Genomic DNA, 25,819 nt, shown 5'->3' with positions numbered 1-25,819 from the left:
CCAGATTATTACATTAAAAATCACTAAATTATATTTAGTTTCCAAAAAAAAAGTTGTGGTTCGGTAGAGTTCCCCTTTAATCTTTCTAAGTTCCAGCTACCCCCCCCCCCAATGGGGAAGGTTTATTGGCTTCTGATGAAATTGACCCTAGTGTAGGGAATGTGTTGTATGGAAAGCTCCACTGTGCCAGAGACTGATGGGAATGGAGTATAATCCCTGTACCTCTATGTGTATATAAATATATATATATTAAGCTTTAGTTATCCTTAAAAGAGGGGCGGGGCCTTGATTTTTGCTGTGAGCCCTTTGAGAGCTCTGAATACATACAGTTCCGATCGGCGCGTTCTACCAATAAAGCGCGTTGAGCAACCCAAAAGGACAAATTAAGCACAGATTCCAGGAATAATGAGCATTTCCCAGGGCCAAGGCTTATAATGCACACGTTACTGCATGAAGGAACTTTAGTAACAACAAATAAAAAAAACGAAACAATACGTTCTACAGTAGCCCATAACAACCAAAAAGCAGTCAGTCTGATGAGCCTGGCGCAGATAGATGGAACACATCTGTTATTCTTTAGTCTGGAGGAAAAAGTTGCTTACCATCAGGCCCAGACTGGGATTCAGAATAAGACTTGGCATTTCCAGGACACAGAGGCCCAAAGAGCCCCCCCACCATAGCCAACAGATTTTCAGTCCAGCCCAGAGTGAGCAGGCCCCACTCGCTATCCACCCCACCTGCAGCTAAAGGAAAACTATACCCCTGAGCAATGTGGGTCTCTATACAAATATATTGCATTAAAGCATTCATTGGCAGAGATTTGGGGAAAAGTTTTATTGTGCTATATTGCCTTAAGAATACAACCCTGATGTTGCTGCTCTACAGTTCCCAGCATGCCTCAACCATCATTATATGATATATACATTATTCTGGGATTTATAGTCCAGTTTGGCAGGGTTTACAACACACAATACTTCAAACTTTGCAAACGCCCCTAGTGTTTTTTTTAGTACATTTTCAATTAATTTATCACAATTGTCAGATTCTTCCATGCTGGAGTTGCAATTCCCATAGGGAGCAATCATGGGTAATTTGGGGTATTCTGACCCTGCGTTTACCAGACAGAAGAATGTGGTGGAAAAAAAAAAAAAACATGAGAAATCCTATAATGGTTCAATGACCTTAGTGTCCTGCACACCCCACCCTTGTGTAATCCCCGGATAGCCTGGAATACTTCTGTACGGTGGCCAATAACACACCCCACTGCCCCATTCCGATTCCAAGGCATTGTCACTATTAATTGCAGTGTCTCAGTCTCCCAGAGAGAATCCTAAACAGATTCACTGAGGAAAGCCATCAGTGTTCCGCTAACTCATCATCCTCATCCGAGAGAGGAACAATGAGCAGTGGATTCAGCCGCGGTGTCACCTCTAAAAATTCCCTGGTCATTGGTGTCCCTGTAGTGCTTTGTGCCGACTGTGCTGTGCATTCTCCAGCTTTCTTCTCTGGGGACTTGTCCTGAACGCCGGGTGGTCCCACGGGGGCTTCTGAAAGAATAACTGCACTATTCATCTTCTCAGCTAGATGTTTCATCTGTTCCGTGACTGTCGTCTCTGCTTTTCCAGCTGCGGGCAGTTTGTTTTTCTCCTCGCCTGCTTTCTCTAGAGAACTCTGAACCCTGCTATTCTGCCCAGGCACAATAGCCTTCTGCAACTCACTGTCTGTAGGATCTGCTTCTTCTTCTGATGTCGATTCCTCCGATGTAGAGTCTTCTGTTTCCGACGAGGAGTCGTCTGTGTCAGATGTAGAGCTGTCGGTGTCTGATGATTCGGAAGCGACAGTCGCCAGCGGTCGGACAAGACAGGTGCTCGACGCCAACTGCCCCTGCGTCTCTTCCTCCTGCACAAGACGTGCGGCTTCTTCGAGCTCCCCCAGTTCGAACCCCAGATCTGATTTAGAAATGCTCAGCGACTGGACGCAGTCCGACAGAGAGGCTACCTTTTTAGATCTGAAAGACAAGACATTCACATTACAGAAACAATAAAGGGAATTTCAAGAAACATTTCCATAGGGCAAGAGGTGAAAAATTAAGGTCCCTGGCTTGGGGCCCCTAAATGAGGTGAATTAAACTCGTGTATAAGCCAAGGTACCTAATTTTACCTACAAAACTGGAAAAACTTATTGACTCGAGTATAAGCCTAGCGTGGGAAATGCAGCGGCTACTGTTAAGTTTCAATAATGAAAATAAATACCAATAAAATTACATTAAATGAGGCATCAGTGGGGTATATGTTTAAAAATATTTATTTCAAAGAAAACCAGTAAACTAGCTCTGTAAGTGGAGAAGAGGGTTAACAAAAACAACAGGCACTGGAGAGTCTGGTTGTGGGTGGCCTAATTTGCACACAAAAGGACAGAGGGTGCTAGTCTAGAGGGACCTATGGCACCCGACTCGAGTATAAGCCGAGGGTTACTTTTTCAGCACATTTTGGGTGTTAAAAAACTTGGCTTATACTCGAGTATATACAGTATATCAAATCAGCAATGTTTCCAACTTGTTGCAGGTTGGATTTTGGAGCAGCTTTCCAACACACATGAATTCATTAATAAAATAAAGTTGCTTCAAATTACATTTTCTTTGGGTAGAGTTCCCCTTTAAATTCACAGCCCTCTATACCTTCATAGCCTTTTTAAATAAACAGCGTCCAAGCATCTGACTTGAGTCTTTTCATGATGCCATGAGCTAATCGGGGCTTCAGGGCTCTAAGAGTGAAGCTGTGGGATTGAGCTGCGGCTGGGTGCCCGCTGCCCTTGCCAAGGCACACCTTGGATTGTTGGCTACACATTCACTTTTATCACAGCTCTCACCCTAATCTGCGCCCAAGGGGAAAAACACTCCGTTCCACGCCGAGCACAAAGCTAACCGCAGAATGCGAGAGTGGGAACAACCTCTGCCATTTTTAGGCTAATGAAGTCAGTTCCCAGATATGAAAAAGAAGATAAATAAAAACAGAAACCCTAGCAGCTTGGCATCGGACTCTGTTCTGTACGCAAGCTGCCAAGCCCTTTCCAAAATAGTTCCTAGAAACCTTTAGTGACCTGAGGCGGCACCGGTTATGCTGGCGGATGTTACGCACAGGCCTAGTTTGGCACAGGACTCTGCACAATGATGCCCATAGTGGGCACGGGTAGAGGGACAATATGCAGCTGCTTTTCTGGTGGAAACAGGCCCGGACTGGCAATCTGTGGGTTCAGGCAAATGCCAGGGGGGCTGTTGTAAGATGCCATAGACAGTCACTATTTATTGGGCTGGGGGGGCTGTTTGTGCCTCTGTGTACTGGGAATGCCAGGGGGACTGTAAGGTGCCACAGACAGTCACTATTTATTGGGCTGGGGGGGCTGTTTGTGCCTCTGGGTACTGGGAATGCCAGGGGGGCTGTAAGGTGCCACAGACAGTCACTATTTATTGGGCTGGGGGGGGCTGTTTGTGCCTCTGGGTACTGGGAATGCCAGAGGGGCTGTTGTAAGATGCCATAGATAGTCACTATTTATTGGGCTGGGGGGGCTGTTTGGGCCCCTGTGTACTTAAAACACCATTTTGAAGTCTAGTCTAGGCCAGGGAGGAAAATAGCAACAGTCAAAATGACCCATGTAGTGGCATAACTGTAGAGGAAGCAGACACCCCAGTTGCAGGGGGGGGGGGGGGGGGGGGCAGGACATGCGTGACAGTGTTTATGGCTCGTTTATGCAATTACCCCAGACTGCCCCTTCCCCACTATTTTAGCCAATAGCCATTGTCTTGTGCTTTAAGACCACTATTTTTTACAGCCGCCAATCATTTGAGTGTGACTTGTGAAGCCAGTGGGGCCAACTGCGTGCAGTGATCGATGCCCGGGATCCATACAAACAGGGAGAGAATACAGAGCTATATTCAGGTTCTTCCTGCCCATAAACAATGTTATTTTCTCTAATACCAGCTCAGTGTGTTTTTCTTTATTTCCCAAAGATTCTATGAAAGAAGTGACTCAGCTTTAGCCAGAGCAGCCACTATTTCTTTGTAGCCAAGCGGCTACCGGCTTCCTCTCCCGTCCCCCAAGGCCTCTGCACGCTTCTCCATTTATTAGCAATGTTTATTTTCCCACCACTTCGCTTTGAACCTCAGCACGGCAGCACAATCCCCTCCATGGTTTAGGGTTTAGTGAATCTCTAGGGGTCCCGCTGCTGACTCTGTTCCTTACCCCAAGCCAGGAAGTCATTAGGGAGTCTTTAGGCAAATGATGCATTGAGAGAACACAGGGCTTTCCTCTCTCGGATACCTGAAGCCCATTTAGCAAGGGAATAGCTCAGCAAGCCCCTGTCAGCACTACTAATCTTATTCATGGCTGACACACATACATGGCTCAGAGACATGCCCACAGACAGGAACCCTGGAACTACTACCGCTACATACGTGATGGTGGCAATGGATCCAACAGGCTCAACATTTTTCATAAGGGCAATTGCACAGGGGGGGATTTAAAGTCTTTTATAGCACCACTACCATGGCTGCCATCAGGGGGCACAGGGGGGACAGTTGTCCTGGGCCCGTACGATCCTCACTTTAAAGGGGGCCCAGCCATGATACAGGTTTTAAGCTCAGGCCCTGTTTAAAGAATTACGGGCCCTGTCATTGGTGGTCAGCAAGTAATTTGATTGGTTGTGCCCCGTGCATATGTGTGACATCAGTACGCATTGGGCGGAACCTTATAAAAGAGTGGATGCAGCAGGGAGCTGGGGGACATAGCAAGAGGAATGCTGGGGGGAGCCACAGGATGCTGGGGGCAGAAGAGGGAGGACCAGCAATGTTTAGGGGGCCCTGGGCTGGCTAGCAATGTTTTAGGGGGTCCCTGCCCTGGCACCAATGCAAAACGTAACTCCTGGCTAACAATGTCTGTGTGTCCTTTGTACTGATGGGAGGGGTCACCGGGGGAGGGGCAATTGGGGGCAGGGCATGGGAGGAGGGAGGGGGCAGAAAATTTTGTTGTGAGGGGCAATGTGATTTCCCTTACAAGTCTATGGCTGCGTTTTTACAGCCCTTAATATAGCCCCATGTGCCTTAAGCGGTACCCTAAGTACCCTAAGCGGTACTCATGTCCATTTGCCATATTGCTGCTGTCTCAGGTCAGCGTATGGAAAAGGAAGAGATAATATATTATATTAAGGTCATTTGTGTCCTTTAGATCACTTCGGCAGTTATCTGCCCATGTATAGGGACACCTGAAGGCCAGATCAGGACCACATTGGCTCATTGATGCTGTCTTCTCTCCAACCAATCCGATCTATGTTGTTATAATTCAATTGTATGGCCCTAGGGCCAAAATAGCCCAATATCGCCCTCCTTAGGTAGGCATATTAGGGAAAGAGATGCTTGTTTGGCGATCTTCCCAAAAGAGCGAATCTTATCATGTAAGGCCACCTTTAGGGTAAGAAAACTCGGAAAGGTTCAGTCTATCACGGGCGACAATTCACTCCGAAAAGGCTTTCCACTGGCAACAACAGGGTTCTTGCCCTTGAAATATTGTCAATTAAATTCATGCTTATCTGCCTTCTGTTGACCACAGGTGTCAACTATAAACACTATGAGCAGCAGCTCCCCCTGCTGGTTGTGTACTGATGGGAGAATCAGGATTTCTGCAAGCAACATGGCAGCCCATAACCAGCAACTATTCACACTAAATGCTCACTAACAGCTTTGCCCTAATGCTTTATTGCCTCTGTAAGGGAATACAAACCCTGCTTAGCAATGGGGTATATTCTGCATCAACGCTCTTCTCATGGCGTTTACGATTTGTTTTGCTGCTGTGGCCCCAGGGAAGAAGAAATAACACTTCTCTCGCCACCTCCAAGAAATGCAGATGAGCTTGTAATCAGTTTTTAATTAGGCATTTTACAATTATGAAAAATGTCTTCCAAATCCAGTGCCGCTCATATTAAAGATTCCAGATCTCTTTAATTAGCTGGGAGGCAGCGATAAGGAAATTACCCAACCATAAATTGTACGGCAGTTATGACAACCTAAGCGGCGCTAAGTGGGACTCGGGGGTAGGGGAGGGATCAGAGGATGGGGCCCGAGACAGTCGGTGGGCTGCTGAGAGTTACAGTTCAGCAACTGGAGGGCTGCAAGCAGGGCAATGATAAAAGTAGGTGCTGTGACTATCTAACAACTGTAGCACAAGATCATTTGCCCTATGTACTTTCACTTAAGATTTCTCCTTCCAGGGGGGTCCTGGAAAGAGGGTTTGAAGGCAGGTTGGGACCATGGACAGAGTCTGGGCTGCCCACGACCTGCCTGCCCAACGCTACTGCCCTGTCCCTTTATGTGACATCAGAGATGGGCTGGGGCACTGTATTTATTTCCTGGTATTTATATAGCGCCTTACAGAGATAATTCATCATTCCCATCAGTCCCTGCCCCAGTGGAGCTTACAATCTAAGGCCCCTATCACATTCCCATCAGTCCCTGCCCCAGTGAGCTTACAATCTAAGGTCCCTATCCCATTCCCATCAGTCCCTGCCCCAGTGAGCTTACAATCTAAGGTCCCTATCACATTCCCATCAGCCCCTGCCCCAGTGAGCTTACAGTCTAAGGTACCTATCCCATTCCCATCAGTCCCTGCCCCAGTGAGCTTACAATCTAAGGCCCCTATCCCATTCCCATCAGTCCCTGCCCCAGTGAGCTTACAATCTAAGGTCCCTATCCCATTCCCATCAGTCCCTGCCATCAAAGAGCTTACAATCTAAGGTCCCTATCCCATTCCCATCAGTCCCTGCCCCAGTGAGCTTACAATCTAAGGCCCCTATCCCATTCCCATCAGTCCCTGCCCCAGTGAGCTTACAATCTAAGGTCCCTATCCCATTCCCATCAGTCCCTGCCATCAAAGAGCTTACAATCTAAGGTCCCTATCACATTCCCATCAGTCCCTGCCCCAGTGGAGCTTACAATCTAAGGTCCCTATCCCATTCCCATTAGTCCCTGCCCCAGTGAGCTTACAATCTAAGGTCCCTATCACATTCCCATCAGCCCCTGCCCCAGTGAGCTTACAATCTAAGGTCCCTATCCCATTCCCATCAGTCCCTGCCCCAGTGAGCTTACAATCTAAGGCCCCTATCCCATTCCCATCAGTCCCTGCCCCAGTGAGCTTACAATCTAAGGTCCCTATCACATTCCCATCAGTCCCTGCCCCAGTGAGCTTACAATCTAAGGCCCCTATCCCATTCCCATCAGTCCCTGCCCCAGTGAGCTTACAATCTAAGGTCCCTATCACATTCCCATCAGTCCCTGCCCCAGTGAGCTTACAATCTAAGGCCCCTATCCCATTCCCATCAGTCCCTGCCCCAGTGAGCTTACAATCTAAGGTCCCTATCACATTCCCATCAGTCCCTGCCCCAGTGAGCTTACAATCTAAGGTCCCTATCACATTCCCATCAATCCCTCCCCCCAGTGAGCTTACAATCTAAAGTCCCTATCACATTCCCATCAGTTCCTGCCCCAGTGGAGCTTACAATCTAAGGCCCCTATCACATTCCCATCAGTCCCTGCCCCAGTGGAGCTTACAATCTAAGGCCCCTATCACATTCCCATCAGTCCCTGCCCCAGTGGAGCTTACAATCTAAGGTCCCTATCACATTCCCATCAGTCCCTGCCCCAGTGAGCTTACAATCTAAGGTCCCTATCACATTCCCATCAGTCCCTGCCCCAGTGGAGCTTACAATCTAAGGTCCCTATCCCATTCCCATCAGTCCCTGCCCCAGTGAGCTTACAATCTAAGGTCCCTATCACATTCCCATCAGTCCCTGCCCCAGTGGAGCTTACAATCTAAGATCCCTATCCCACTCACACACACTAGGGTCAATTTAGTCAGAAGCCAATAACCTGCTTGTATGTTTTTGGAGTCATGGAGGAAACCCGCTCAGACACGGAGAGAACATACAAACTCCCTGACTGGGATTGAACTCAGAACCCCAGAGCTGCAAGGCAGAAGTGCTATTCACTGAGCAACCAGGCAGAGAAAGATTAAAGGGAAACTGCACCTAAAACATTTTTTTCCTAATGAAAAAATAAGTAATTCTAAGCATCAATCCAATATACTTTAATTACCCATTCTCAATTGTTGTCAGTGTAACTGCTATTGAAAGCAGAATTGTTCTGGCTGTTAAAATTCTCAGCACCACTGGTTCTGTCATGTACAACAATGCAACAGAAGCCAACTGATTAGCAGACGGGGAGAATAGACTACTTTGTTTCAAGAGTCAGAACCAGAGGACAGAAAGGGATGAGCAAATAATGAGGAGATGTACGAGTCGGGGGAATGGGAGGAAGGAACGGGAGTTCTTGCATGGAGGAGAGCCGCTGCTGAGCGGGATACAGTGCCGAGTCCGTGGAACAGAACGACAAGGAAAGCAGGAAAAATAAGAAAATAAATTGGTTATTTTTAACTCCCTTTGGGAAAAGCCAGTTGTGGTTTTGCTGTCACAACCAGCTGGGTCTAACTGCAAACAGACGCCATTTCTTTTCTTTTTTTTTTCTGAGGAAAGCACAAATCAAAGGGCAAGTGTAATTAATATGTTTGTGCCAGAAGAGAGCTGGGAGGAAGCAAAAAGGGTTCCGTGCACTGGAGCCGCCAGAAGGCATTCAGCCCTTCAGAGAGTAAGCGGTTAATGGCGTCACGAAACAACTTTGAAACAGAAAGCCGCAGAACGCCAAAGTGACCTATCATTAGGTTTCCTTACAACAACAGTGGTTTCACAGGACTTGGTGCTGGGTAAACAGTGATCCGGCTCGGTGCGAGAGAAGCTTATGCTAAGGGCAGCGCCACGCTGAGAGACTGCGCTATGCCATCTGTGTGGGTTCCAGCTTGGCACAAGGGCGGAAAAATACTCGCAGTTGCCCCTCTATTGCTCTGAATGGTAATTGCCAGGACCCTGCTGGCACGCTTGTGGTTTTTCATTAGTAAATTGATGTTTATGAAAAAAATATGGGGCAAAGAGCAAAAAAAAAAGTGCACAATGGGAGGGACTGGGGCATTCCCGGGAACACCCTAGCGTGACTTGTGCAATGTGGAGCCGTGACCAGAAGCACAGGCCCCCCTGAGAAATACATAGGGTTACCCCTTTTTTCTCTTTAAAGTAATGGCCTTTGGTTTTGGGGGGGAGGGCCATGATACCACAGGGCGGGGAAAGGGGCAGGCAAATGGGCATGTGGGGTGGGGAAATGGGCAGAGCCCATTTAAAAGGGGTGCTTGGGCAAGGAGAGAATCAGGAAGCAAGGGGTTTATAAGTAGGACTGCCAGCCTATATGCCAGTAAATTTGTAACACTGGCACCGGCCTTAGCTGGCAGTTTGCTGGATAGGCTGGGGGGCAACCCTAGAGACACACCCACCACCCCAAAAAAGAAAATCTAAAGTGCCACAGTCATGTTGAGTTGCTGCCACAGGCAGGGGGAACAGTTATACTTGTCCAGCAGCCTTTGGGTCTGCTGTATTGAGGGCAGTGTCGGACTGAGATGCCAGGGGCCCACCAGAAAACTTTGGACCATAGGCCCACTTTCTAAACTATTATCCCTCCTCACTCAACTTCTCCTCCTTCAACTTCTTCATTATCCAAGTCTCTTTTCTCTATCCTTCCATCTCTTTTTCCCACACAGAAATAGGGAATGACTATGCAATTGGCCAAATAGTTAGAAGCAAGAGGCCCCACTGACACCTGGGCCTACCGGGAGTTTTCCTGGTATCCTGGTGGGCCAGCCCGACACTGATTGAGGGCCTGATGTGTATATATGTGTATATATATATATATATATATATGATCAGTTTCCATATATATGGGATAGGAATAAGCAAAGAGCTGCCAACTGTCAGGCTCAGGTGGCCCTTGCTGGGAGAGACAGCAGAGCACAAGGGCTGAGATACGGTGCCATTTGTGCTGCAGTGAGTAACAGTCAGCCGAGCGCCGTGTCCCAGTGGGCACAGAGCCATCCAGCCCTACATCAATTAGTCACTGTGACAGGGCCGCGCCACTATCAGCGCTTGTCTCTGGAGCAGCAATTTGTAGCCGGCAAATTATTCTATGAGTCACCGGCAGAAAGTCACCCTCCCGCCTCAGGTCTGCGCGCAGGGACAGCGCTTCACTCCAAAGCCCTCGGCACCGATTCCTCAACACTGAGATTGTCAGTATTCGGGTTTAACCATCAATTTATATATATGCATCAATATATGGAGCCAAGCAGGGACGTAACTAAAGGGCAGCAAAGCTTGCATACGCAGGGGGCCCACCGCGGTTCCCAATCAATGGCTAATTTCACTATATTTTTGTTAATTGTATCATCTTCATTATGGCTTGGTGGACCCCAATATTTTATTTGAAGTGGAGCCCTGCAATTAGGCCTAGACTGGCAATCTGTGGATTCTGGCAAATGCCAGAGGGGCTGCTGTAAGGTGCCATAGACAGTCACTGTTTATTGGGCTGGGGGGGGCTGTTAGGGCCACTGTGTACTTGGAATGCCAGGGCCTATTTTGATCCCATTCTGGAACTGCCTGCAATATCTACACAACCCTACTGTATGTTTCACTCAAGTGCCTGAAGGCATAGGGCTTTGCCAGCATCAGACTGGGCCTAACTAAGGGCCCATTACAAGACCTGACAGACAGGGACCTTGCAAAAATTGCATGTAGAAATTACACACTCCTCCCCTTATATATTATATACGTCAATGCTTTAGTCCCTCCTCCCCTGCCAGGATTTCAAATGATGCAGAAAGAGAAGAGCTGTTTTGCAGCTAGATTTTAGCATATAAAAATGGTATTTATTCCTACTTTTTGAAGGAACAGCCAGAATTTCCCTGTAATTGAAACATGTGACCAGTAAATGCTACCTGCTGATTGGTTGCTACGGGTTACTGCTCCTGGGCAAACGTAGTGCCTTTTGTTACATAAGACTAAGTATTATAGTAGAGTAGTATATAGCTACAGTATTTGTTAGAAGGTAGAAATAGTTGTCGTAGGCTGGGTCTCATCATGGCTACCAAAGCACCATATAGAGGGTCCCATACAGGGGCCAATAATCTGCTGAGTCAGCAGCTTTTACTGCCTTATGTTTGGCCACCTTAGTTAAACCTCCCATGGCCAATACAAACCTGCTTTTCATACCAGAGGCCAGAGGCCGGCACTAGTATGTGCGCGTGTTAGTGTGTAAGTGTGCCAGTGTTTGTTTTCACGTTCGTGAATCGTGATCCATTGCAGGCTGTTGTGAGCCGAGAGGAAACTCGCAAGATAAATGGGAAATACACGGGAAACGGAATAATAACAATGGCAAAGGATCAAATAAGGCCGTATGTCTTCAATTAAAGCAGAAATAAAAACATGTTGGGTGGCCAAATGTTATTTTCCATCGAAGGCTGCCATCTGTTTATTCTCAATAAGCCGGGGCTGCGCCAAGGGATTTCTGGGTTTCCATACATACTATGAGACTGAGGAAATACTTAGGAGCAGAGTTTGTGTTGGGTCTAGTAACCCATAGCAACCATAGTATTTATGGATTGGCTGTTTGAAAGCCAACTCCTGGTTGGCTACTATGGATTATAAGACCTGAAGCAAACTTTGGAAAACATTAGAAAAATCTTGGTGCCCCATACACGGGTCTGACCGACATCCTGAAACAGCCAGATCTGTTGGGCAGGTTAGTTTGTTGGACAAGGCCTGGCATCAACACAACAGCTCTCCTTAGGCCAGCAGTATGATCTGTGCCAATGATTGTACCAGTTTGATTTGGCCCAGCATATGGGTCACCAAATCAGCCGATTTGGCTCTTAAGCCCAACTTCTTCAGCATTATAAAGTCATCAAAAATACATTGCAAGGCAAAATCAGAAACTTTTGTACATAAACGCAGCTTAGATGGAACACTGCTGGTGGGGCTCGCGTTCAAGCTGGTGGGGCTCGCGTTCAAGCTGGTGGGGCTCGCGTTCAAGCTGGTGGGGACTCGCGTTCAAGCTGGTGGGGCTCGCGTTCAAGCTGGTGGGGACTCGCGTTCAAGCTGGTGGGGACTCGCGTTCAAGCTGGTGGGGACTCGCGTTCAAGCTGGCGGGGGCTCGCTTTCAAGCTGGCGGGGGCTCACTTTCAAGCTGGTGGGGCTCACATGGCCCCCTTTGTTCCTCAATTGGTAGAAGCTATTGCCTATTTTAAGTGCCAGAGACATGTAACAGCTAATTGTCAATTCAAAGACTATTCTTCATGTGGGCAAATGGCACGGGTGCCCAATAACTGGGTACTGCTGGTGCAAATGTATATCGGTTGGCGGTTGCATATTTAAAGTGCGCAGACTGTGAGCTCAGACAATATGAATTGGCCATGAAATCCATTGTTACTGGGCTTTTCTCATCCAACAGATCACTTTCCAGTATATGTTTGCATTGTCGTCTCGCAGAGAGCGTAGCAAATACCATAAATAATTACTTTTTTCTTATCTTGATCTGACTAATACACCCCTTCCTAGCCTGCCCAAAAGAACAAATGTTAGCACCTACTATGTACTGACCCTACACCAGTAGTTGGCAGAATTTTGATTCTTTTTGGATTCTGGGTAAACTAAAATTGTCTATATAAAAACAAATATACACACAATAAGCTATAATATATAGATTGTAAGCTCTACGGGGCAGGGACCCATCCTCTTGTGTCTTTGACTCTTAACTTATTGCAACTGTATTTATCTTGAATCTATCTGTATTTATTGTTATACTTTGTATTTATCTATTATTATCTTAATAACCCCCTGTTTGTATTAATGTATGCTACTGTACAGCGCTGCGTACATAAGTAGCACTTTATAAATAAAGATATACATACATACATACATACCTAATATCATGTTGTACCTTCAAAGAAATGATGAATAGAATATAAACAGAATAGAACAGAATATAAATATAAATACTCCCCCATAGCTGATATTGGAGGCTGGAGTAAATGTGAAGCAATAAAGCAGCCCCCACCATGGCGCATGTAACGATTCCTGTAACAATCTGCTGCTCCGCTGAGCTTTCCAGGCTTGCCCTGCAGTGATGCATCTCAGCCTCAGATCAGCGAGGATTCAGGCTGCTTCCTTAGGGGGAGATACAATGGCTTTATTGTTCCTTTGACACCTCATGTTATTGAGATGTTACTGATGATTCCCAAGCACTAGATACCTACATCACAGGCAGATTCTGATGCCTGGTTTTAGTCATAAAGGTGCCTGGCAGGGGAGTAACTTCACGGGCCCAGGCTCCTCCGCAAAAAGAAAATATATTCAGACCCCCCTTTCCACAAAGTCAGGGCTGATCTGCGACATCCCTTCCCAGACTATTATCCCCCCACTGCTACTATAGGCACCATCTCTCCCTACTATACCTGCTATCCCACAGCCCCAGTATCTTCCCAGAGGCTATTATCCCCCCACTGCTACTATAGGCACCATCTCTCCCTACTATACCTGCTATCCCACAGCCCCAGTATCTTCCCAGAGGCTATTATCCCCCCACTGCTACTATAGGCACCATCTCTCCCTACTATACTTGCTATCCCACAGCCCCAGTCCCTTCCCAGAGGCTATTATCCCCCCACTGCTACTATAGGCACCATCTCTCCCTACTATACCTGCTATCCCACAGCCCCAGTCCCTTCCCAGAGGCTATTATCCCCCCACTGCTACTATAGGCACCATCTCTCCCTACTATACCTGCTATCCCACAGCCCCAGTCCCTTCCCAGAGGCTATTATCCCCCCACTGCTACTATAGGCACCACCTCTCCCTACTATACCTGCTATCCCACAGCCCCAGTCCCTTCCCAGAGGCTATTATCCCACTGCTACTATAGGTACCATCTCTCCCTACTATACCTGCTATCCCACAGCCCCAGTCCCTTCCCAGAGGCTATTATCCCCCCACTGCTACTATAGGCACCACCTCTCCCTACTATACCTGCTATCCCACAGCCCCAGTCCCTTCCCAGAGGCTATTATCCCCCCCACTGCTACTATAGGCACCATCTCTCCCTACTATACCTGCTATCCCACAGCCCCAGTCCCTTCCCAGAGGCTATTATCCCCCCACTGCTACTATAGGCACCATCTCTCCCTACTATACCTGCTATCCCACAGCCCCAGTCCCTTCCCAGAGGCTATTATCCCCCCCACTGCTACTATAGGCACCATCTCTCCCTACTATACCTGCTATCCCACAGCCCCAGTCCCTTCCCAGAGGCTATTATCCCACTGCTACTATAGGCACCATCTCTCCCTACTATACCTGCTATCCCACAGCCCCAGTCCCTTCCCAGAGGCTATTATCCCCCCCACTGCTACTATAGGCACCATCTCTCCCTACTATACCTGCTATCCCACAGCCCCAGTCCCTTCCCAGAGGCTATTATCCCCCCACTGCTACTATAGGCACCATCTCTCCCTACTATACCTCCTATCCCACAGCCCCAGTCCCTTCCCAGAGGCTATTATCCCCCCACTGCTACTATAGGCACCATCTCTCCCTACTATACCTGCTATCCCACAGCCCCAGTCCCTTCCCAGAGGCTATTATGCCCCCCACTGCTACTATAGGCACCATCTCTCCCTACTATCCCACAGTCACAGATCTATTGTTAAGTAAACTGCATTAAAGGGCAATTAAAACTAACAAGTGGTTTAGAATCAGTGTGCCGCAATCAGCAGTCCCTTAGCACTACAGATCTCAGCTGCCCCCTGCTGGTGGTTTCACAGGTCATATATAGATCATGTTGACCAAAACTGGCTCAGGGGAGGAACTAAAGATTAAAGGGGTAGTTTACCTCAACAAAACTATTTTCAACAGAATCCTTTCAATTTCTGTTATTTATTTCTGAGACAACATGGTCACAAATGTGTCAACGGGACAATTTCTTCTGTAACAGACTGTAATAAAAGGGAGGATGCTCAGCAGGGGCCAAAGTTGCTGGGAAATGTAACAAATGATAACGATCAGATTTTAAAATGCCGGCTGCCTGATTTACTGAGCTATTAATGGGAAACACAAAGATAACCCAAATGTAAATAATACATTTATTTTCATGTTTTGAACTACTCAAAAGACAGTGAGCTAAAGAAGACAGCTGTGGTGGCTGAGCTCATCCATTTCCAGGCCCTAATTATTTCTGGGCTTTATTTGTCCTTTTGTGTCTTTAATTTCTGTGTACTCTGAACCCCTTTAATATCAGTCAGCTCTTATTAGTATTTTTCATGTGCCCCTCACTATGGTTTTCAGTAACCTCCAAATAAGCGAGACAGCCGCCTCCTACACTCTTTGCTCAGACAGAAAAGAAGGACCGACACCAAGCGAGGGTGAATTTGTTGGACAGCGCAGCGTGTAATGGGCAATGTACACTGTGTCTGGCACGGCGAGTATATTACTGAGTGAGAAAGGAGCGTAGGAGGCAGCTGCCTGACTTAATTGGAGATCCCCAGAACCCATTACTGATTATTATTCTCTGTAATAATAAAACTGTACCTGTACTTGATCCCAACTAAGATATAATTACCCCTTATTGGGGGCAGAACAGCCCTATTGGGTTTATTTAATGGTTAAATGATTCCCTTTTCTCTGTAATAATAAAACAGTACCTGTACTTGATCCCAACTAAGATATAATTACCCCTTATTGGGGCAGAACAGCCCAATTGGGTTTATTTAATGGTTAAATGATTCCCTTTTCTCTGTAATAATAAAACAGTACCTGTACTTGATCCCAACTAAGATATAATTACCCCTTATTGGGGGCAGAACAGCCCTATTGGGTTTATTTAATGGTTAAATGATTCCCTTTTCTCTGTAATAATAAAACAGTACCTGTACTTGATCCCAACTAAGATATAATTACCCCTTATTGGGGCAGAACAGCCCTATTGGGTTTATTAAATGTTTAAGTGACTATTTAGTAGACTTAAAGGGGTGGTTCACCTTTGAGTGATATTCTCAGACAATTTGCAATTGGTCTTCATTTTTCATTATTTGTAGCTTTGTTTAGTTATTTTATTTTCAGTTCTGGAGCTCTCCAGTTTGGAGCTGCAGTCGCTATTTGGTTGCTAGGGTCCAAGTCACCTTAGCAACAAAGGAGTGGTTTGGATAAGAGACTGGTATATGTATAGGAAAGGGTCTGAATATAAAAGAAAGTTACAAAAAGTAACAATAACAATAAAACTGTAGCCTCACAGAGGATTGTTTTTTTTTCCTGCTGGAGTCAGTGACCCCAATTTAAAAACTGCAAAGAGTTTGAAGAAGAAGGCAAATAATTTAAAAACAAATAATAAAGACCAACTGAATAGTTGCTTAGGACTGGGCATTCTATAACGTGCTAACATTTAACTTAAAGGTGAACCACCCCTTTTTAGGTATTGAGATCCAAATTACAGAAAGATCCTTTATCCGGAAAACCCTAGTTCTGAATAACAGGTCCCATACCTGTATTACAAACAAAAAAGAAGGCACAAGGGCCCTTAAAAAACGACCAACGAAATTAGTGCATCAGTGTAAGTCGCCGCGGCACAGCGCTACATATCACTTTTATTTATATTGCGGTCGTATTCTAAGGAAAATCGGTTGGAGTGAAGCGCAGCACGGATCCAATGGAGCCGGGGATAAAGAGCTGGGGCGGCTGCAGCTGCCCGGACACTGCGCACTACATTCCATCGGCGGTCTCACAAGGCGACTGCAACTTCCTGCACTAATGTGTCTCGTATAAATCCTGCAGTTCCATTTCCTCCGTGTAACCCCCACTAACCCCGGAGGCACGGCGCGCTGACAGAGGAGCAATCTGAGGATAATGTAATACATGACTCCCACAAGGCTAGAGCCGAGGTGCATATTCTCCCGGCTCAGTGGCTTTAAAGAGCTTCATATCCTTCCTCCCAGGAGAATAATCATTCAGCGTGTCACAAACCCTAGTGCTCTCCCTCCTAATAGGATTTTATTCCTGGCTGCTATCTATACCCGGCTGCTTTATTACCAATGGAAGCTGCTGCATACATTATTCCCAAGTCTTTAAAGGAGAAGTAAAGCAAAATACAAGCTGGGGGCTTTGTTACGTAGTTTAGTTGAAATAAAAAAAGACCCAAGTCCTTCAAGTTCAACCCCTCTAACGGAACCCCAGTGCGAACATATTTATACAGACCTTAATATACTCTTATAGATACTCTTACATATATAGGTCGAGACTTTTATAATAGCAAAAAAGGACATTTTTACTGCACAATGCAGATCAGTTACAACGTTTCGAGGCTCCCGTCTCTTTATCAATTAACAAGATACATAATATTAAAAAAAAAAAAAACCATTATATATATATTATACAAAAATTAGGGATGCACACCAATCCAGGATTTGGTTTGGGCCTTTTTCAGCAGGATTCGGATTCGGATTCAGCCGAATCCATAGTCCTAGCCAAACCAAACCAGAAATCATTAAAATCATGTGACTTTTTTCTTTTTTACCCTTCGTTAGCTTCATTTGCATACGCAAATTAGGATTCAGATTCAGTTCATTGTTAGGCAAAATCTTATACAAAGGATTCGGGGTTCAGCTGAATCCCAAAATAGCGGATTTGGTGCATCCCTAACAAAAATAGATGAACACCGGAGAAGTATCTCTCATTAAAACTTATCTTTTATTAAAGGATTAATTCAAAGGAAAACAGGCTGACGTTTGGTCCACATCTAGGGCCTTTCTCAAGGCCTCACTATATATACCCATACCTATACTAACTGTAGATCTTATTATCACAATAGCCTTGGATACTATGCTTGCTCAAGGAATCACCCAAGCCACTCTTAAAGGGGACACATGAAAAGCTGAATAATAAAAGTCCTTTTCAAATTAAACATGAACCCCAAATTTTTTTTTATTTATTTATTTTTTTTAAACATTCCTACCTGTCATAAATCTATTTAAGGCAGTTACTTTCACTTTCCATTCAGCACTTCCTAGGTGTCACTGCACTTTTCTCATTTCCCCTCCCTCCTCATGTTCTATAATTGTGTGTCCCCATTAAGGCATTAATAGACTTTGCCATCATAATATCACCCGCAGGGCATTCCCCAACCTCACTGCGAAGAACTCCCTACGCTGCTTCAAATGAAGGTTCAATTCCTCAAGTCTCAAGGGGAAGGGGGGTCTTGCTGTGTTGATCTTATGCTATCTGCCTACAGTACTTTATCTAAGTACGGATATTATGTTCCAGGTAGATATTCCTTCATTTAAACATATCCTTTGGTACTGTATCAAAACCTTTAGGTCTTAAACACGTAAGGTCTATGTAGATCACATCCACTGCCATTCCAAAGTCTAGGTTTCTGCTCACCTCCTCATAGAGGGCAATTAAATTAGTTTTACAAGATCTGTTACACATAAAACCACGCTGACACATAGTATTGTGATTTGCAATGTACTCCAGTATCTTGCACGTATTCACAACTTTTTTTGCAATGGGGGAGGGTTTTGTGCAGTTATAAAGCTCATTAGAGAAAAAAAAATCATATAGGATGGGGTTGTTTAGGGGTCTCAAAATGCTGAGGGCCAAGCTGCACCTGTCATGTCATGAAAAGCTGAGGGCCACCTCCCCCTGTACTGTTATATCTTAAAATGCTGGGGGGAAGGGTGATGACATTTATCAAAAGGATATGGAAGGGTGGGACTACGACATTGTGGCTAGTAAATGGTTGACCACCACCTCATACAGTGCAAGGTCTTGTCCAGTTTTTCAACTTTGCCAACATGCTTGAGGCTACGCTGTGCCCATCATGAAATGCAGGTCCTCGTGTCCTGCCACCCTACCCGAGCAATCTTGAAGGAGCCGTTATTATGGCCGTTGTTTGACTGGCGACCATATTGCTGGTTGCTGGGGTCCTGAGTAATAGCCTCAATGTGAAAAGACTGACAGTTTTGAACCAGGTAAGGGGGCCTCCACCACCTTTAGTCCGGTTTAGTGGATTTGCACATAAGTTCTATGGCATGCTACTGCCCTTAATGTGACAACCCGTGTAAGTAGTAACTGGCATTACTGGGATCCGCCTGTGCCTGCTTAGCTTAACTGGCCCAGAATTTACCTCAATCCCTTTTCTCACACAGGAGGGGTGCTCTACCTACTTCTGAGATCCTTTCCCCCAGTCACGATGGCTCTCCAGCAACAATACTGGCGGATATTAGCAATGATTTATTTGAAAAGCCAATTTCCGATCTCATGGCTTTTAGACAGCACTAGCTAAAGTGGCTAATTAAATCTTAATTACGTGAATTATTCAATATATGGGAAACGCTCAGAACACAGCTACTCCTCTTCAAGCGGCGCGACTGTAATGGGGCACCTAAGCGAATAGGTTGATGCGAGATTAGCAAACGCCAATAAAAATGGTCTGACGGAAAAAATATTGCTTGCATCAATCATTGCAGGGCAATCTCGCACACAGACGGCAACGGCAAGGAGGGCAGGAATTTAACGGCAAAGAGGAGAGTACAGAGCACAGGGCTCATTATACAGCATTTCTGCTATTGATGTGCCCCCTCTGCCCCCAGTTTACTACACCTATGCCTGGAATGGGTGCAGCTTTGCAACTGGGGCAGGTCATGATATCAAACCCACTACAGCCCTGATTGGAAGGAATCAAAATGTTAAACCAATTACTTTTTGCTATCCTATGAACCATCTTGCCACCCATGGAGGGCAAAAATCAAATTGATCTGAACTCTGGTCTTGCCCATCCCCATACCTTGTGTCTCAGCCCTTTCTCCTTGTAGATTGTAAGCTCTTTTGGGCAGGGCTCTCTTCCCCTCTTGTATCGGTTACTGATTGCTTTATATGTTACTCTGTATGTCCAATGTATGTAACCCACTTATTGTACAGCGCTGCGGGATATGTTGGTGCTTTATAAATAAATGTTAATAATCATCATTGGCCCCCAGGTCTTTTGCACCCAGCACTCAGTCCTTCCTGCCTTCCATATTGAGCACTGCTGCACCTAATGACCCAGGGGAACCCTAACACTACTGCCAGGGTTCCCTTCGTACCCAACATCACTAGACAACAGCGCACTTGCGCCTGAAGAAATGGGTGCCGACATCACTCGCACACAAATTCACAATGACAGCAGACAGACTTCTGTGCAACTGCATCCAATTTGTGGTAACTTAGGAAAATACGGCACATGTGGTAGGCACGGCTCAACCGCACCAAATGTTGTTGTCACCTTGAAACCACAATGAAGCTGGGGGAAAAAACATGCCAATTAAGCTTGAAATTGCACTTTGCTTACTCCACGCAGACGTAAAATAGGGGCCTATGCAGACCTGTCAGCAGAGGTCTGCAGCCAAATATAGGTCATTTTTGCCACATACCTTGGGCAATAACCTGTTAACCCAATGAGAGACGCCAGCAGGCCCGGACTGGCAATCTGTGGATTCAGGCAAATGCCAGAGGGGCTGCTGTAAGATGCCATAGACACTCACTATTTATTGGGCTGGTGGGCTGTTTGGGCCTCTGTGTACTTGAATGCCAGGGCCTATTTTGAATCTCAATCTGGCCCTGGCTATCAGACAATAATTGCCCATATATGGCCAATAACATAGAGGGGCCCTACAGGAGTCAACCTACAGATTCCACCATTGCGCCACATCAGCAATGAATCTTAATGAATCCCTTCCTTTGCGGATATCTAAATCTCCCAATACTGAAATGTTTAAATCCAATGGACTTATTTATCAATTTTTGTGTTTGTGAACACATTTAATAAAAAAACATGAATGTCTGCTTATTTCTTAAAAAAATCTAAATATGAAAAACTCCACTGAATAAAAAAATCAAATACAGGTATGGGATCCCTTATCCGGAAACGCATTATCCAGAAAGTTCCGGATTACGGAAAGACCATCTCCCATAGACTCCATTTTAATCAAATAATTCAGATTTCAAAAACTGATTTCCTTTTTCTCTGTAAAAATAAAACAGTACCTGTACTTGATCCCAACTAAGATATAATTACCCCTTATTGGGGGCAGAACAGCCCTATTGGGTTTATTTAATGGTTAAATGATTCCCTTTTCTCTGTAATAATAAAACAGTACCTGTACTTGATCCCAACTAAGATATAATTACCCCTTATTGGGGGCAGAACAGCCCTATTGGGTTTATTTCATGGTTAAATGATTCCCTTTTCTCTGTAATAATAAAACAGTACCTGTACTTGATCCCAACTAAGATTTAATTACCCCTTATTGGGAGCAGAACAGCCCTATTGGGTTTATTTAATGGTTAAATGATTCCCTTTTCTCTGTAATAATAAAACAGTACCTGTATTTGATCCTAACTAAGATATAATTAATCCTTACTGGATGCAAAATAATCTTATAGAGTTTAATTAATGTTTTATTGATTTTTTAATAGACTTAAGGTATGAAGATCCAAATTACGGAAAGACCCCTTATCCGGAATACCCTTGGTCCCGAGCATTCTGGATAACAGGTCCTATACCTGTAATCACCCCCCTAATTGTGTGGAAAAGGCAAAGGATAAGCTATGCCATCTTTATAAAAGGAATAAATGGGAGAAATTCAGGAACAAAAGGAGATATGAACTGCCTGCCTTTAGCATAAGCGATGCCCAGAAGTGGATTATAGGAGGAACGTAACTGTCGGAATAGCAAATGAAATGCTTTCTAATGGAAGGCTCTAAAACTGACCCAATTATATGGAGGTCGCCCACGCCTGCCCCAGACAAGGCTCCAAACACTCAGTTCATGGACTCTAGCGCGGCGCTGCCTGCGTTCTATCTGTTACGATGCCCCTCGGGAGCGTTTATTCACGGAACTAGAGAGACAAAACCTTAGAGGGAAATAAAGCAGAATTTATTTCACTGGCTGCAGCCGCACAATGAAACGTTGGACACAATCCAGGCTCAGTATGAGAATTAGGCACCCCCCCACCATTATAAATAACAACAGCCCCCTAATCTCGGTCGCGTGGCCTTTATCAGCGCCGGGGTTTTATCTGCAGTAATTTCCCCCGCTCGGTCTAATGAAAGGCGCGGAGAGAAAATGAGTTCTTTATCGGAGCGCTCCAACACTTTGTTCATGAGATGGAGGGCGATAGGGCGCTTCCCGAGGGTTGCTTTGTCACATCTACCCCACGTGTAACAGAAAGCCCTGGGAACGCCTTGTCGCCGTGATTATCTATTCAGCTCATTCCCTGTACAACAAGCGCTCAAATAGTGATAATTACACGTACAAAGGCTAATTGCTCATTAGCATTACCCCTTCACCGTTTTAAAGGAGAACTCACACAATAAGATAATTAGCGATGTGATTAAAACCTTTGAAGGCCGATGACACACAAGTAAATTAAGGTGGCCATAGATTGTAAGATTCGCTTGTTTGGCGAGATCGCCAAATGAGCGGATCTTTCCCCGATATGCCCACCTAAGGAGGGTGATATAGAATTACGACAAAGGAGATAGGAGCGGTTGGAGCGAGGAATCAACGAGCCAATGTGGTCCCCGAGCCGACTAAAAAAAATCAAACCTGCCCGATCAACACCTGCCTGATTTTCGGCCAGATATCCGTCAGGTAAGGCCGTCGGTCAGGCTGCCGAATTGACCTAAAGCACTGGAATCAGCAGCTTAAATCTGTCCGTGTATGTCTACCTTTAGTCGCCCCACAATTGATCTCCTACATACTTGAGGAGATTAGTCATCACCACTAGAGGAGATTTATCGCGGGGTCAGTAATCTGCTCATATTCCACTGGCCTCACTGTTTCCAAAACAGGTACAATTCCCTTCTAAAAGGTGGCCATACACAAGCATATTTCACTGCCGTTTCGGGTCCTTCAGACCGACTCAGGAGCTTATCTGCCTGTGTATGGGGCCCTCTGACAAGCCTCACCGACCAATACCTCCCCAAATTAGCAAATCTCACGGTGTATGGCCACCTTAAATTTCAGAATCAGAAACATCTCTATGTAACATCTCCATTCAAACAGGGAATGCAAATAACATCGACCCAGCCAACAACAAGCTGATCCTGTAGCTTACTGGCCCATGTTGACCAAGCCAATGATCTTCCCCAACAAATGAAGTTAATGAATATTTGAGTGATAGTCACCTGACCTATGAGTGCAGAAAATGACCTTAGGAATAAATAGGGGGGAGGCAATTCTGCACATTTTGTTACCGGCTCACCAAGCAGGAGAAAGACCCTGTGAACCATTACCCTTAAGGCAGCCATACACAGTCCAACCTTGTACAGTATCTGACCAATTGTTCCAATTGATAAAGCAGACAGCTTGAATGATCGGAACAACAGAAAGTGAAGAGAAGCTCTGGTTTCTCTAAACCAGTAATACCCAATCAGTGGCAGACCAACAACATGTTGCCTATTAACCCCTTTGATGTTGCACCCAGTTGCCTGAAAGCAGAAACTCTGTTTTGAATTCCTGACTTGGAGGTAAGTTTTAGAGGCATTAAGACTATGTGTGCTGCCAAAGTGAGCCTCCTTCAAGTTGGCAGCCTACATGGGGCTACCCAATATCCAATCACAGCCCTTATTTGGCACCCCCTAGGTACTTGCTAGAGTTGCTTTCCAACTCTAATTACATTTGAACACAAATAATTACATTTGGCTCAGGTATAAAAAAGGTTGGGGACCTCTGTTCTACACTCGCCCATCTGCTAATAGCGTGGGCACTGGTACATGTGGTGCAACGGCACAGTCAAATTTTAAACCTGCCAGACCCCTGAATTAAGTTCAGACAATACAAAATAAACACCTGAGAATAGGAAACCAAGGTAAGAAAGGGGTATCTGCAGTCAGTCGGCCAGTGGAGGCTAAACTGGCCCCGTGTGAATTAACACATGGACAAAGTTGCACAATGGGGGAAATCACAGTTACCTGTTTGATGTGCCAAAAAGTGTAACAATACAACCTCCCGCCTGTAACCTCAATTGCACTTCCTGCAGAAACAATAGCACTTAGTGATTAAGGGGGAACTCTGGCTTCCGAACAAAAATTTGTTAAAGAGCCCCACACAACACAGAAACCTCTAATATCCCTATCCCTGTAATCTGTTCCTTCAAAAAGTAGGAATAAATACCATTTTTATATGCTGAAATCCAGCTGCAAAATAGGTCTTCTATTTCTGCATCATTTGAAATGCTGGCAGGGGAGGAGGGACTAAAACATCGGTGTTACAAATTGTAACAACTTCTCCCCAGCTTACAGACAGCATGCAGGAAAAACATAACCCACAATGCATTGCACTGCGATGTTCCTTTCCTTATTGAAATCACGTGTGCAGGGGATTGTGGGAATGGGAGGATGCAGGCTGAAGGCAGGCGACTACTGTTACATTTTATTTGAGTCTCAAAGTAATTAGCCAGATCAGCAGTGGAACAGGGGGCGGGGCTTAAGGTGGCCATATACTGGCGAGGTTGCCAATCGAGCGGAACTTCTCCCGATATGCCAGCCTATGGGTGGGCGATGGCGGGCATAGGCACCATAGGTTCAGGGACCCCATCAACAAGCTGATCCGACATAAAAATCAAATGTGCCTGATCGAGACCTGGGCAATTTTAGACAGATAATCAGATAAAATCAGTCTGTGTATGGCCACCTTTATGTAACAGTTCCAAACCATATTATTAAAGGAACAGTAACACCAAAAAATGAAAGAGCTTTAAAGTAATAAAAATATAGTGCACTGTTGCCCTGCACTGGTAAAACTGGTGTGTTTGCTACAGTAACACTACTATAATTTATATAATAAGCTGCTGTGTAGCCACGGGGGCAGCCATTCAAACTGGAAAAAAGGAGAAAAGGCACAGGTTACATAGCAGATAACAGATAAGTTCTGTAGAATACAATAGTGTTTTATCTGTTATCTGCTATGTGCCTGTGCCTTTTCTTCTTTGAATGGCTGCCCCCATGGCTACACAGCAGCTTATTTATATAAATTATAGTAGACTTTCTGAAGTAAACACACAACTTTTACCAGTGCAGGGCAGCAGCACATTATATTTTAGTTACTTTTATACACTTTCATTTTTTGGTGTTACTGTTCCTTTAAATAAAAATCATGAAAAAGATGCATTTTTTTATTTGATGTGAACTGCAAAGTTGCTTTAAATTATGTTTACTAATTTTTATTATGTATTATAGCAAACTCTATGCATAGCCAGTAACCAAAGCCTGTGAAAAAAAAAAATGGCATATAGACGTTAGCATGGAAACCTGCACAGGCAAGAATTTCTCTCTCTTCTGATGTGCTAAACCATCCCAACTGTCAGCTCACTCGGACAATTCACACTCGGCGTCTCGTCTCGCACTCCGGCCCCTGCCCAGGCCTCTCTATTCAGCGCATCAGTCAATGTAAATGGGTAGAACAATAGAGATTCCGCTGGCTCAGAGGGGAATATCTTGTGCCGCCAGCTCATTTGCACTTGTTCTGCACGCTGGTAATGTGGATCGTTTATGGCGAGCGCCTACTGTGAGCAAAGCGAAAGGAGCGACACCGGAGAATCTCGCAGAAGCACTCAGACACATTAACTATGCAGCCCGGCTGCCAAAAACACTAGTTATAAATGTAACGCCGGAGCACGGCTCTTGCTGCCAATTTTCCCTGCGCTGCGGGGGGATGCAGAATCGAAATGCTACGGCGGGATCAAAACAAGAGGTGCCGGTCTGAAAAGATTGAAATCCATAATTTGTCCCCGGGGATGGTTAAACACGAAACTGCCCCGAC

General features: G+C 45.4%; 1 protein-coding gene across 2 annotated transcripts in view; it reads right to left on the bottom strand.

The window, feature by feature from the left end:
- Positions 1-819: 819 nt before the first annotated feature.
- shq1 (SHQ1, H/ACA ribonucleoprotein assembly factor) overlaps positions 820-25,819 on the bottom strand; it is a 62,941-nt gene continuing 37,941 nt past the window's right edge. For both annotated transcript variants that reach the window (XM_012961357.3, NM_001079148.1), the window contains 1 exon segment: positions 820-2,008. In XM_012961357.3, coding sequence (XP_012816811.1) covers positions 1,357-2,008 — 652 coding nt within the window. In that variant the 3' untranslated portion in view covers positions 820-1,356.

The sequence above is a fragment of the Xenopus tropicalis genome, chromosome 4, assembly GCF_000004195.4.
Source record: "Xenopus tropicalis strain Nigerian chromosome 4, UCB_Xtro_10.0, whole genome shotgun sequence".
Lineage (NCBI taxonomy): Eukaryota > Metazoa > Chordata > Amphibia > Anura > Pipidae > Xenopus > Xenopus tropicalis.
Note: the sequence above shows the minus strand (reverse complement) of the source record. Positions and strands in the feature narration are given on the sequence as shown.